General features: G+C 40.9%; 1 protein-coding gene across 1 annotated transcript; it reads left to right on the top strand.

Annotated features, from left to right (window-relative positions):
• Positions 1 to 474: 474 nt before the first annotated feature.
• LOC139667912 (serine protease FAM111A-like) lies at positions 475 to 2724 on the top strand. The gene is made up of 2 exons (XM_071547401.1): positions 475 to 559; positions 1072 to 2724. The coding sequence occupies exons 1-2, from the start codon at positions 475 to 477 to the stop codon at positions 2214 to 2216; spliced, it is 1230 nt and encodes a 409-aa protein (XP_071403502.1). The 3' UTR covers positions 2217 to 2724.
• Positions 2725 to 14466: the final 11742 nt, after the last annotated feature.

Below are 14466 nucleotides of genomic sequence, written 5' to 3'. Positions count from 1 at the left end.
TGTGTGTGAAATCTATTACCTTTGTGTCAAGGTAGCTCTGAGATACCTAAACCTCTGATCACCACAGCAGATAGGTAATATGCTACTGTAGCATGAGGGGTTGCAGCTGTAATTGTAGTCATTTAACAAGACACTGAACCCAACCAGCTCCAGGAGGGACACTGCTCATGAGGCTGACCGTGCAACCTGACTAGCATTAAAATCATTTCCCCTCTAGTCATCAGAAATGTAAAAAAAAATATGTTGCAAAGTGCAAATATACACAACACACTACAAAATATTGTAACTTTGAAATATGTATCAGCTTGTAGTTGGATCACATGAGGACAACACCTACACATTTAAAAAAACAAAAAAAACAATTGTGTTTGTCAACAGCTAGTTATGAACTCGAACAGTGGAGTTTTTTTGTGAATATTTCCTCTAGTTGGAAAACAAAAATGCCATATCAAAATTTTAGAAAAATCTTTCAAAATGGTGTCCATAGTATCACTTCTCTTCTCACAGATCAATCTTGCACCCAGTCAAGAGAGAGTGAAGGAGGAGGAGGAGGAGGATGGTGATTCCAGGGTCAGTAGACTGCGTAATGTTTTCTACATGCATAAAACAGGTTGCATGTTTACCACATGAATCTCACTTTTATCTTCTTGCTGTGATTTCCTGCAGGAGGGATATCTTCGTTGTTTCAGATTTCAATTCATCAACGATCGCAAGACGTACAAAATTACCTGTAAACAACCTGCACAGTCCTGGAGGCTCTAAAAACAAGAGATGAATATAATGCAAAAAACTATTCAGATAACAATATTGTAATTCAGTTGGGAAGAGCAGGGAAGGACATTGCTGTTGCAACACATTTTCCTTGTCATTTGATTGAGGATGATGGCTTGGTGGTCATATCATGTAAACCAAAACAGGTTGAAGAGACCCAAGATCCCCAGCATGCAATACTCCCACAGAGTAGATACATTACATTCTGCATTGATACAGTGGGAGGAAGAAACGCCAAAACAAAGAAGCTGTTTATAAATAATGCTTTCAAACAGTTGAATTATCTCTGCGTCTATGCAGAGAAGGGGATCACTGTGGAAGAAGCTCTGAAAAAAGATGGTCGCTTCATGAAAGACCTCGGCAACTTCACCCTCTCTGATAATGCAGATTCAGACCTATGCATTGAACATGATCACCAGGTTAACAACCTCGATGGAAAAGAGTTAAAGATATGTCTTCCACGAGGACTCAATCTGAAACAATGGACGGAGAGTCGATTCCCAGGTGATTCCTATCAGAAAGCATTGGATCTGAGGAAGGAAGACTTTGGAAAGATCCAGCAGTCATTTAGTGAAGTTCACAGAGTCAGGAAGCTGCTAGAGCTGAGCCACTCAGTTTGCAAAGTTGTTGTTGGGGATGTTTGTGAGGGCACAGGCTTTATCCTGTTTGATAACTTCATCCTGACTAATGCACACTTATTCGAAAACTGTGTTGTACAAGATGGAGATAAGTGGCAGGTAACTACAGATGTACATGCTATATTTAACTATGAAGAGCCATCTGGTAGAAATTCCTATTGGGTCAAAGTTAAGAAAACAATCACTGACTGCCATTATGAGGCAAGTGGAGATGAACTGGATTATGCCATACTTGAGCTTGAGCTTGACCCTGACACAGAGACAGCAGCTCCTCAGACAAAACAGAAGCCCAAGCTACCACCAGGACTCCTTAAGATATGTGGTCCAGTACCTGTGAATGGTGAAGCCTGCATTATCGGTCACCCAGCAGGAAGCGTGAAAAAACTGGATCCCATATGTATCATTGAGAAAGAGAAGAGAAAGGAGGCTAAAGACAAATATGTAGATACCTACCAAGACCATGTGTTTAGTCTCTACTCAGTTGGTGAAGTGATCAAAAATCAACCAAGAACCAAGAACCAAGTAGTGACCTACAACACCTTCATGAATCACGGCTCTTCTGGCTCCCCAGTGTTTGATGCTCATGGCCGAGTGTTTGGTTTGCACACTGGTGGCTTCTGTGAAGAGATTGACAGCAGTGTGATAGAGTACGCTCATCCTCTGATCGCCATATTCAAGACATTTGTGATTAAGCTGAAGAAAAGCAAAAATGACAAGCTTTTGGAGAAAGTTAAGAAGGAGGTAAAGAACAACCTCGATCTGAAGGTCCCTCTTAAAGAGGCCCTTGAGTCTGTCAGTGATGTTTAGCCATCAGACCCTGTGGAGCCAATGGAGACTAGTTAGGTAGCTGGTTACAGCTCCTTCATACTGGGATGTCAGACACCACTTCTTGTTCCCTGGTCACAGGTTGTTAGCACAGCAGCTAGTGTTTTCCACTTGATCAAATCATTGTTTACTCCCAGTGACACAATGGTTACAGTCATTTTAAAAAGAAAGGTTTATGTAAATGTAAATATGTCAATCTTGTGATTTATTAAAAATGTCTCGTTCTAAATGGGTAAGAGAAGTGACTTGACAACAGAGAATGCTCCTGTCATTTTCAGATCTTCCATTGAGTCGGTGATTTCTCTTACAAATCCAATAGTTTAGTTTAGTGCTGGTGAAGGGTTACATCTGTTATAACCAATGAAAAACATAGTCCATTGCAAATGAATTCAAATATCAGTGAATCTATGTATCAGCAATGAATATGAGGTGACCTTTTATTTTAATTTTTTTTATCTGAATAAAGTTGTTAGTAAATGAAAATGTAACTGTGGAATACATGAGGAATACATGGATATTATCAATTTAAAATTGTTATATATGATAATAAACATTTAATCATTCTTATCTCTTGGCCTTTTTTCTGACAAAAGATGGGTTTGATCTGACGTTCAGTCAGGAATTATGTATTTGTGTATCGTGTTCAATAATACGTTAAGTTCAAAGCTGTGGTCACATCAAGCAAAATACACACAAAGTCCACACTTTACAATTACTGTAAAATGAGTAGCAACCACAGTAATGCCCAACCAGAGCAGCATCTATTGGTAGAAGAACATCTGAACACTGTTTCGTGCCCAACAGTTTTGGCAGAGTGTGTGTGTGTGTGTGTGTGTGTGAGTTGTGTGCCTATTTCTCTGTACCAGTCCTAATGTTGCAGTGAAGACGATTGTTGTCGTCAGCTATTCAATGTCAGTAGAGGACCTCATCTATGGAATTCACTGAACACGACATTGAAGTCATTATCCTCTCTGATAGTTTTCAAGTCACAAAAATATTTTATATCTAACACAGATTGTGCTTCAGCAGCTGTATACTGGCTCTTGTGCATATTTATGATTGCACAAGAAATCTATTTTTCTGTTTTCTTTTTTCTGCTTTGTCTCTTTTGTATATACAGTATGTTTTGATGACTGATGGTGGGATGTTAATAATTGGTAATGTTGGTATGTATGTTTTATATGAATGTTTTTTATGACTTATTGAAATTAAGGGGAGGACCTTGAATAAGCCTTCTGGGCTTATTTCCTCTCCTGCACAATGAATTTCATTCTGACTGACTATTGTTGAAAGTCGCGCGAGAATAGGCATCAAGACCTACACAGTTATGGTGGTATACTGATATTGCACTGTTTGCACTGTTATTTTCCACAGGGTCGTCATTTCACGCGAGGGATGGGCGTGCCCCTCTATCTCATGGATGTATTAAACTGGCTCTATCTACCAGACAGACCAACAAATAAACATTTCCTTGCTGCACCTGATTGGACGAACGCTGTCGCTCGTTGGGCCGTCTGCCCCCGGATTTCAAACTGGAAACACACGGTTCACATCGTTTGGAAACTTTCTCTTATATTACAAAAATAGTTCACCGAAATGTGTTTCTGAAAACATTTGAGGCGACAAATAAGCCGTGCGGTGGTTGAATCTGTCTCCATTTTACGTCGACAACGGCTAGTTTAAAAGCCTGTACACGAGTTTCAGGAGTTCCCAGAGGCGGCGAGTCACGCTGGACGCCCCTGATTTGCATAAAGTAGCCTAGACCTCAACAATATGCAAATGTGGAGCGGCCAACGCACCGCGGCGTTTCAAGACCGTCTTAGTGACCAAGTATGTGGTTGAGGATAACAAATCATATTGGATTTATTTTCAGTGCTGGTGTGTTTGTTCCTTACTCTCTCCTGTAGACTAAGTTGGTGGAACGCCACTGGAGAAAATGGAATGTTTTGGAATGTTTAGAGCCATTTTTCTCACTTTTATTTTTTACGTTTTACACACAACAGATTAGAAAACTCTAGTCAAATTTTCACCATGTGCATGGGCCACCACACTTATAGTATATCACTACAATGCAGAGGGCAGTACAGCACACGTGTTATACTAGGGTGCGAAAGCCAAGAGGAGGCCCGGCTTACTTGGTCTACCTAGTCTTGTTTATCATAACCATTGGGCAAATAAAATGAAACTGAAGTCCAGTGTTTGTTGGGAAACAGAAACATGAGGTGTACAGTCAGACATGGAACTGATTTTAGAGTTAGAGTTAGCTGAATACTTCAGTCACTCAAGTTAATGATAGTTTAAGAGTGCTGGGCTTCTGTAGAAGAGGGTCAGGAAATTTACAATGTTGTGTTTTTGCTGTTGAAATATATTTAATTCCAACTTGTTCCATAACTGTTGAGCTTACAACCTCAGTGTGAACGTACCCACTTTGTATTTTCAATGTAACTAAACAGTAGAAACACCATAGTGGACTGCCTGACTCAACACAACAAAGGCACAACACTAGAACTACTGAATGTAACTTCAGTGTGTGAAAAGACTTTGTCAACTAACAACTCATTACATTATGATACAGATACTTATGAAAACAATTCCTCAGATATGAACAAATGCTGTCCTATTGTACAGACAGACTTCTTGTCATAGCAGTGGCATCAAAGTTCATGCCACAGACTAGAGGTTGCAGATACTTGTTGACATGTGGACTTTAATCCACTAGGAGGCGCTGTAATCCAGGTGTCCACTAGTCACTGCCTGCTTGACCTCCTTTAGCTTTTATTTTGACAGTCAAAATGCACAGAACGACGACCGTGGTCAAGTTCATACTTTATCATGATACTGACATGACTAAAAGAAAAAAAAAGACATTCAATTCAAATTCAAACCACAAAAACAGGGGAAGATTCTGTCATTTTTACTGGTGACTCACAGACAGACAACATGGAATACGGTGGAAAGTGGAAACAGAAATGAAAACAAAGGCTTTTTAAAGATATAGAAGTCGGCCTTAACGCAGGCCTACGCAAAAGTAGGCTACAGCTGTCTTTTTACTTCAGAGATTCAGACTCATCTTGTTTACAGCCGGCCAATCAGCATCCATTAGGCCTACTACTGTTGTTCCAATGGATGTACAGTAGGCAGGATTGGAAGACGGCTCCCCGAAGCAGGGTGACCAATCCCTCCCTATATAATGGAGGGATCAACACTGATGTTTCCTGTTATGTGAGAGTAATCTGTGCAGACAAAGTCTATTAATCGCAGTGTGTGTGTGTGTGTGTGTGTGTGTACTCAAGTCATATGCTGAAGAATATACAGTATTCTCATGTTGGCCTCTTTGCCACTATACATGATCCAACAGTGATTTTAGGGTTAGAGTAGACAAATGCTTCACATACTCAGGTATATGTAGCAGTTGCAGAACGCTGTGCTTTTGCTGTGAATGAGGTCATGAGGACATATTGTGCTGCCTCTGTTTTTAAAGAGACAGGCTTCAGCCACGCTGATCCATTGTGTCTGTCTGTGTTCATTTCATTTTCACAACTATTTTTCTCTGCTGCAGCACACACTGCTGTGAGGTGTCTCTGTACAATGCATCAGACTTCTTGGAGCTTTATGTTTTTATTGTAAGTGGTCCCTGTTAAACATAAGACATCACTATCTTATATATTTACAGGATCTCTTCTACCTTATGAGCTCTGTATAAATTATACACACTGGTGGACATCTGACAGACAGATTGTTGTAGTGTTTGTATATTTCATCCTATTTTGGAAGATTTGTTGTTGTGTATGTGTATTGTACATTTGTTCACCTGCCCAGGGACTGGGGATGAAAATGAGCTGTTTAGCTTTATCTCTGTACAATGCCTCAGACTTCTTGGAGGTTTACGTTTTGTTACAACCCAAGTACAAGTAACAAAGGATGATGGACACACAAAACAAATAAATGTGCAATAGATTTATTTAAAAGAATAAGACAGAACCAACAGGGCAGACGGGGGGGAGAGAGATTGACACGCATCGTCACTACGTAATGTCTTCCTATTGGAGAAGAGAAAAACTGTAATGTTCCTATTGGATGAACTACTGTATATACTCTCAAAGCCACACACAGAAACTTCTCTCAAACCCTCTGTCTTGTACGGCTGTGATCTGAGAGACGAGTATCTGCTCCACTACCAGGTAAAGTCTGACTGCAGTTAAGAGAAAAGGATTTCTTTTGATTTACGCAGATTTGTCATCTTTGTTCAGAGTGTTCAAAAGTTTGACGAAATAATTATTATTAACGTTATGTTCAGCGATGAGTCCAGATTCTGCCTACGGAAGTTGGATCGTAGGGTCAAAGTGTGGAGAAGACGGGGAGAACGCTATGCTGATTGCTGCACCGATAGAGTAACACCTTTTGGTGGAGGCAGTGTGATGGTGTGGGGCGGCATCTCCATCACTGGAAAAACGAGGCTTGTCATCATTGGAGGCAATCTCAATGCAGAGAGATATCGAGATGAGATTCCGCAACCAGTGGCGATCCCATATCTCCACAGTCTGGGACCGAACTCCATCCTCCAAGATGACAACGCTCGTCCCCACAGAGCGGGGTTTATCAGAGACTACCTCCAGAATTTGGGAGTAGAGAGAATGGAATGGCCTGCCAACAGTCCTGACCTCAACCCAATTGAACACTTATGGGAGTGACACTCCAGTGACACTGATGACTCCAGTGATTACGGTGACACCAACAATCCCTGTAACTCCAGTGTCTCCAGTGTCCTCAGTGACTCCTGTAACACCAGTGCTGGCCCTGCACTCCAGCCGCCAGACTCCATTCCTGCACTCCAGCCGCCGGACTCCAGTCCTGCACTCCAGCCGCCGGACTCCAGTCCTGCAATCTAGCCTCCAGGTTCCGGTCCTGCACTCCAGTCTCCAGTTTCCGGTCCTGCGCTCCAGTCTCCGGCCTCCGATCCTGCGATCCAGTCTCCGGCCTCCAGTCCTGCACTCCAGTCTCTCTCTTTAATTCCTGGGTGGATTCATTTAGCCAGGGCTGCGATGTTTTATTTGACTTTTGTCTTTGTATGGGGTGACAGAGTCCAGGACAGTCAGACAGGTGTCATTAAAAAGGGAGACCAGCACCTCTGTGTTAAAATCTGGATCAAAGGCAGTTAAAGGCAAAGCAGCAGCATTAAAAAGCTCAGAAAACTTGCTAGCAGACTAAGGGCCCTATCTCACGGCCGAAATACATGGGACACGGACGCGGCGCGTCACGTAGGCGGGGCGGAGTGGGGTTTTTTACCTGCTACACAGACTCCGTCTTTGTAGCGTGTGGTTGCGTGCCACATAGATGATCGGATTCACTGTTTTTTGAGTTTTGCCAAGTGATAATGCAGTTGGTTATGCAGGGTTTGGAAGTGTAGGCGATATTAACTGGTACTGAATTAATTAACTAGATTGTTTTAACTACAGGATCATGGATACACATTGATTTGATTGATTGATTTTAATGTGCAATGTAAAAACACCCACAAGGTTGCTCTGCTGCGTCACATTGCCTCTGGTACAATGAGGTATTTATTTTAATCATTTTTATACAGATTGTACTCGTTTTTTACACAGTTCTATGGAGTTTTTACCTGTTTGAGGGCCGCGTAGCCGCGCGTAGAGGGGAAAAAATAGACCAGATGCGCAAAAATAGAGATGAGCTGCGCGATGCCCGCGCGGGTGCGCGCGGCTTCCGTCGTCCGTGTAGCAGCTTCAGTTGATTATAATGGACGCGCTCTGTTGCGGGCATTCTGCGGCAGACGTGTCGCGCCGCGTCCGTGTCCCCCGTTAGACCCGGCGCAAAGCGCAGCGCAAGTGTCATTGCTAGGTTCCGACCGACGCAGTTGTCATTTTCACACCCAGCGCCCACGTTGTTTAAAAAGCAAATGTACTTGCGCCCATCTTTGCACCCATGGGTGTGTTGGTCTTAAAATGAGGAGTGGTCAGGCGCATTGTTGGCGCATCGCTATCTTGAGGCAGCGGAAAGCGATTGCGCCATTGACCAACAAAAACCTGGTCTAAAGTCTGGCGCAGTATTTTCCTGCTATTTAAAGGGCGCATTATTCCGATAGTAAGATGCGTCTCTCTCTCTTTCACAATGTTATGCAAAATAGAGAAAATAGGATCATCTAGGCTACTATGAAAATTTGCACTTTACTTTGTTCCTGACATGTGTTTTGTTGCCAAATTGCCATATGCTTTCACCAGTGCCAAATGTGCAACGTACATGTCCCGTTAACCATCATCACACATTGCCAATTGCTAAATACGCAACCTACAACCAAGAAAAACAACACAGTAAATATGTAAAAAGTACATATTTTTTATAAAAGGACTTAGTACAGCTACTTTGCGCCCACAATGTGCGTCGTTTAACCAGCAATTTGGATTTGGACACGCCCTAAATGCATTTGTGCCATGTGCTTTAGACCATGCACCATGGATCGTTTAAATAGGGCCCATAGAGTTAAAAACACGGCAGCAGACAGGTGTAATGTGATGAATAGGAAGTTGGGATAAAACCACACTGAATAAAACCACTTTGTGATCGGTCACACAGATATCCTTTGTCTCAATCTTGTCAGGACTGAGACCACTGCACAGTACTATGTCAAGGGTGTGGCCCTTAGAATGTGTAGGTTCTTGTACTGCTTGAGTGAGGTTAAAAGATTCATTAGAATACCTTTTTTTTATTCATAGCATTTTGTGTAATCAAAGGTTACATTATAACACCTGTGAAGTGCAGTGATACACATAGTAAAAAGTCCCAGTGTTGTTATACTGTATATCAGCACTCATGGAATGCCTCTTATCCAATCAAATTACTCGACCGGAACTAACCGTTGTTTAAAATCCATTTTATAACAGACATTAAGAACAATGGTGTGACTAGTCAGAAATCAACTGCCATGTTCATTGTCAGACAGCTTTATTTTCACTGTTATTCATTCTCCAGTTTCATTTTCCTGCCACCGCTTGTCTGTGCTCATATGCTTGCACAGGCAGACAGACTAGAGCTGGTTAGCCTGGGTGGTTATTTGAACCATTGCCTGCTGGAGCGGTTAGACTAACCAATAAGATAAAAGTGCAATTAAACTTGACTTTTATATAAAAAAAAATAAACTGAAAAAACAAAACAGCTTTGTTCCATCTTGCATCTGTTGTGGAAAATTCCATAGCGAAACCACATGGCAGCAAGTAAAGGATTGTGCAACATTTAGTTAGATTACATTAGTAAACTATAGCTAACTTTGGTTGTGCAAATGCATTGAGTCAAACAGGGTTGTGTCCAGTTGTGTCCAGTTTAACCTCACATTTCCAGGAAACATATTAGTGTAAAGGATGTAGATGATTCTGTTCTAGATAAGTCTGTCCCACAGAGCCTTTGAGTCAGCCTAGTCAGCCATATTCACATATTTGTGATGAGGATGGTTATAAACCAGAAGAAACTCTTATTACATAACATTACACTTCTCTATTTGAAGTGTACATAAGGCCAGGAAGGGTCAACCCACTTTCTGATAGAGAATACAGTGATGTGTTAAAGATTTATAGTTTGTAACAAACCTCAAGGCCCCATGATACACAGTGTCCAGCAGACACACTGAAGCCACAGGTGCCTACATATATAAAATGTCTCCATAATCTAGTGCAGGTAGAAAAGTAGCTGTGACCAGCCTTGTTCTCACCTCAAAAGAAAAGCAGGACTTATTTCTCAAGTAAAGTTAAAAGCACATTGAAGGTTCTTAACATAAATGACATCTGCATAAAAATGAAAACTAGCATTTTCCATATTTTTGTCAATATTATTTATATAAATTGTGAAAAGAGGAGGTCCAAGGACTGAGCCTGTGTATATAGTTTCTCTTTAATCCAACATATTACATAGTGAAACTGCATGGAGAGAGCTGCCTCACCCTGGCATTCCACCCACAAACCAACTCTGCCAGTCATTACCTGCCAAGTAATTGAAGAGGCTGTGCTGTCAGGTGTCCAGTCATCAGCAGGGTTGGACACTGGTTTCATTCAAGCAGCACCTTCATCAGATGATAAGTTCAGACCTTAGGCTCTATAATAATGTTGATTTACAAAGTTTTGCTGACATGTTCTTAATGTGACATACTCTATACTTTCACATAAGTAAACTTCTGAATGCAGACCAGTTACTGCTTTATTGTCTTAAAAGCAGGATCTGTTGTTGAATCCGTTCACCGTGTTCAATGTCAGTTTCCATTCAAATGAATGGGAGGTAAAAATCTGAACGCTACAAACTCGTCCAGCTGCATTTGATCTTGTTGATTATGCCAACATTATATTCTGGTTTTCATGTTAAAACTAAGTGGAATATTGCTTTAAATAAAGGATTTGAGAACACCAGAGGAAGACCCCCAATGCGTGTGCCCATGGACCGTAAGACACGTGCATGTGCCGGGGAGATTACACAAGAAGTCCTCTGTTTGTTATTATAATAATAAATCAAACAATTTTTGGTTCCAGGATTTTTGGAAGGTTAGGAGAATGTTCTCATGAGGTTGCAAAGTAATGTTCCCACACAGTTTCCTAGGAAAGTTTTCTTAATGGAAATAGAACGTTCCCATTTGGTAAAAAATGTGGTTCCCGTAACGTTCTTTCAGCGTTACCAGAACATAGCATAGTTATAGGAACGTTCTCCAAATGAGAGTTCCCTTTTGTTTTTTCTCTAAAAGGAATGTTTTAGGAACTTTCCTGAATGGTTTTCTGGTCCAGGGAAAGTGGAATTTTGATTGTGGCCCATACGGTTCACAAGTTATAGGCCAAAACGTAAAGTCGCTTGTTATAGCGCCACCATGAGGCCAATTGATGTGGATTTCGTAACCTGAGTAGTGGCTGAGACTTTGGACCTATCTACTAAGTTTGGTCGCTGTAGCTCTTACGGTTTCTGAGATCCAGATACTTTTAGGGCAGAAGAAGAAGAAGAAGAAGAATAACTAGAAAAGGTTACATTTTCTGAAGAAAATTTGTGGGCTTGCTTCAGCGAGACGGGTTGAAGACAGTTGAATTGATGACAAAGTGTTTAAATGTCTGTACATTTTGAGTATTTTGATCTGCTGTTTGCAGTAGTAGCTCATAGCTATAGTTGTAGTAGTAGCAGTAGAAACAGTAAAGGAGTGAAAGCCAGTGCAAGTCTAAACCAGCTAGAGTGTAGTAGAGAGACTGCTGACACTGTAGTAGCTGCAGTAGTAGTAGTAGTAGTACAGTACTAGAAGTTTCACTGTTTGAAGTAGTTAAAATGTGTAACTGAACAGTAGTAGGAACGCTACTACTAGACAATACCACTACTAGTAGTAGTAGTAGCAGTATTAGAAATAGTAGTAGTAGTAGCAGTATTAGAAGTAGTAGTAGTATTAGTAGCACTGTCACTGGCACTAGGTCACAGAGAGCCAAATAGAGAGATAGAGTTGTGTGTATCTTACAGTGAAAATACACTGTAGGTGGTCATATTGACTACAGAAAATAAAAACATTTGAAAACATAAGACACTGTTTATCCAGTTAATTCCATGCACAAAATGCAATCAGGCTGTAACGCAAAAGTCATTCAATACTGAAGTAAACGTTGTCCAGGATTCAGCAACAACAGTGCTCCCACAGAGGCATAGCCTACTATTCATAAAAGTGATTATTTCTTTTACTTGAACTGCATCTACCCAAAGCTCCCTGTACTGGGATCCCAATGGCGTAGTGGGGGAAAAGTCGCTGTGAAAAGTTGAATTATTCTTATAGATGAAATGAGTGTTATACTGTTTTGAAAGCTTTCAGAGCTTGAGCTTCCAGAATCTGTAAACCAACTGCATTTTGTCCAAACTGTCTGATTACAAAGAGTTTTAATAATTGTCTGATTACAAAGAGTTTTAATAATAATGTGGTAAAAGTATAGACTTAGTAAATATAAGAGCCAGTTGCATTCAAAGGCACTGGGATACTTTTCTCATCACTCTACAACAACGATATCGAACGAAACTAGAGATTCCCAGCTTTCCACCGTGGCCAAACGCATCACAAAGACAACAAGCCTATGTGGGGAATTCATGGTCTTTGTCGCCATCTGCTGGCTGTATCGAAGCACTGACATGAACAGCAACAACGTTTATTTTACTTGAGGAATCACAATTAAAATGTTAACATTTTAAGTTAAAATGGAAAAACATCAAAGGGATTAGGACTATACATCAGTCCATGATGAATATTCAAAAAGAGACAATGATGGGATCATTGTCAGCTGTTGTCTGGACCAGCAAGCAAAGACACCAACCTCATCAGCATTACAGCTCATGTCTGCATACACAGCAGAATAATAGTCTTAATGTATCTATACTGATCTCTGTGTGACGAAATTCAAAATCTTTTACATAAAAGAAACATCTGCTAGCTTAATCTAGTTGTAACTAAACATTCGGCCATAAAAATATATTTTTTTATCACATAGATAGTAGTAGTAGTAGAGGTAGTAGTAGTAGTAGTAGTAATGGAAGTAGAATCAGTCATTGCACATGTAATGGTAATTACACCTGTGTGCGTGCGTGCATGCGTGTGTGCGTACCTGCCTTTTTAAAGGTTGTAGTATTATGGGTTGTAGTAAAAGCAGCAGTTGTAATAGCAGGAGTAGAAGTAATACAATTAGTAGTAGTAGTAGTATTTGGACTATCAGTATTAGAAACAGAAGTAGCACTAGTGGTAGTAGCAGTAGCAGTAGTAGCAGCAGTAGTAGTAGGCCTAGTACAGTGTTTCTCAGACCAAGGACCACTTAACCAATAAAAAAAAAACTCACGGACCACCCCCCAACTCCCCAGATATCCCCAAAAACAATAGGCCTACTTCAACAGTATATTACAAATTACAGCCTAAATTAAATGACAGTTTTACATATAGCATAGCCTACTCACCCATCATTGTCTCTGTTGCCATCTTAATGGGAAGAATGGTGCTGCTTATTCTGAGACATCAGCGAAGCAATGTCTGGCTCCAAACTGGAGAGTTTTAGTCTCATATCGGGCCCCACATTGAGGCTAAGCGTGAGCTTCATTCCACATTTCCTTTCAATGTCACGCTGATCATTTTTGACATAAACTGTAAACTGGCGTAGCTACGTTACGTAGGCAGTGTCGCAAAACGGTCGGCTACATTGCTGAAATCCGACAACACCGCAAAACAGCCAATTCAAATAATAATGTTTGAATTTACATATGAGTTGATCTAATATTGAAAACAACACATCTATGCTACTCGCTACTAGGCTTTGGAGTCGCTCGCAGACAGTTTGAGAAACACTGTTAATTTAAATTTTAAATTAACTGTTTTTCAAACTGTCTCAAACTGTTTTAAATTTTAACATGGTATTTTAACAAATCTACTCGCGGACCACAAGGGGTCGCTCGCGGACCACTCTTTGAGAATCACTGGCCTAGTAGTACTAGTAGTAGTAGTAGAGATGTGTGTATGTTACACAGTGAAATACACTGTAGATGGTCATATTTGACTACAGCAAATGACTGGATCACTTTAGAAAAACTTTAGAATAATTAGGTGTCAGTGACAATCAGAAATGACTGAATACAAGCCTTCAATGTTAACGGTACTATGTCAGTAGGGCTCCCGCTGTACAGGGAGAATCAACAGTGTCATGAATAGGCCACCAGGAGGAGCTGTGCTGAAAGTGCCTTTGGGGCTCCCCTAGTGCCATAAACACGATACTACAGTACAGGGAGAATCAACAGTGTCGTGAATAGGCCACCAGGGGGAGCTCTGCCGGCAGTGTCTTTAGAGAAAGGAGAGAAGCTTTCTATCAGTAGTAGTATTGGGACTACCAGTATTACAAACCAGTAAAAGGAGCAATAGTGGTAGTAGTAGCAGCAGGAGTAGCAGTAGAAGTGCCAGTAGTAGTAGTAGTAGCAGTAGAAGTAGTAGTAGCAGCAGTAGTTGTAATGGAAGTAGAATCAGTCATTTAATGGTAATTACACCTGTGGTGTGTGTGTGTGTGTGTGTGTGTGTGTGTGTGTGTGTGTGTGTGCCTTTTTAAAGGTTGTAGTATTATGGGTTGTAGTAAAAGCAGCAGTTGTAATATCAGGAGTAGAAGTAATACAATTAGCAGTAGTAGTAGTATTTGGACTATCAGTATTAAAAAGCTTCAAGCTTGGTGGTGTCAGAAGATAATGCTACCCACTG

Source organism: Centroberyx affinis, unplaced genomic scaffold (assembly GCF_046629955.1).
Source record: "Centroberyx affinis isolate AG114_WGS23_722 - 3 ecotype Tasmania unplaced genomic scaffold, CSIRO-AGI_Caff_v1 ptg005885l_1, whole genome shotgun sequence".
Lineage (NCBI taxonomy): Eukaryota > Metazoa > Chordata > Actinopteri > Beryciformes > Berycidae > Centroberyx > Centroberyx affinis.
Note: the sequence above shows the minus strand (reverse complement) of the source record. Positions and strands in the feature narration are given on the sequence as shown.

Coding starts and splice junctions, on each gene's coding strand:
- LOC139667912 (XM_071547401.1), top strand. CDS start 475: ATGGTGTCCATAGTATCACTTCTCTTCTCACAGATCAATCTTGCACCC. Junction 560..1,071: donor GGAGGAGGAGGAGGAGGATG/GTGATTCCAGGG, acceptor GCGTCTATGCAG/AGAAGGGGATCACTGTGGAA.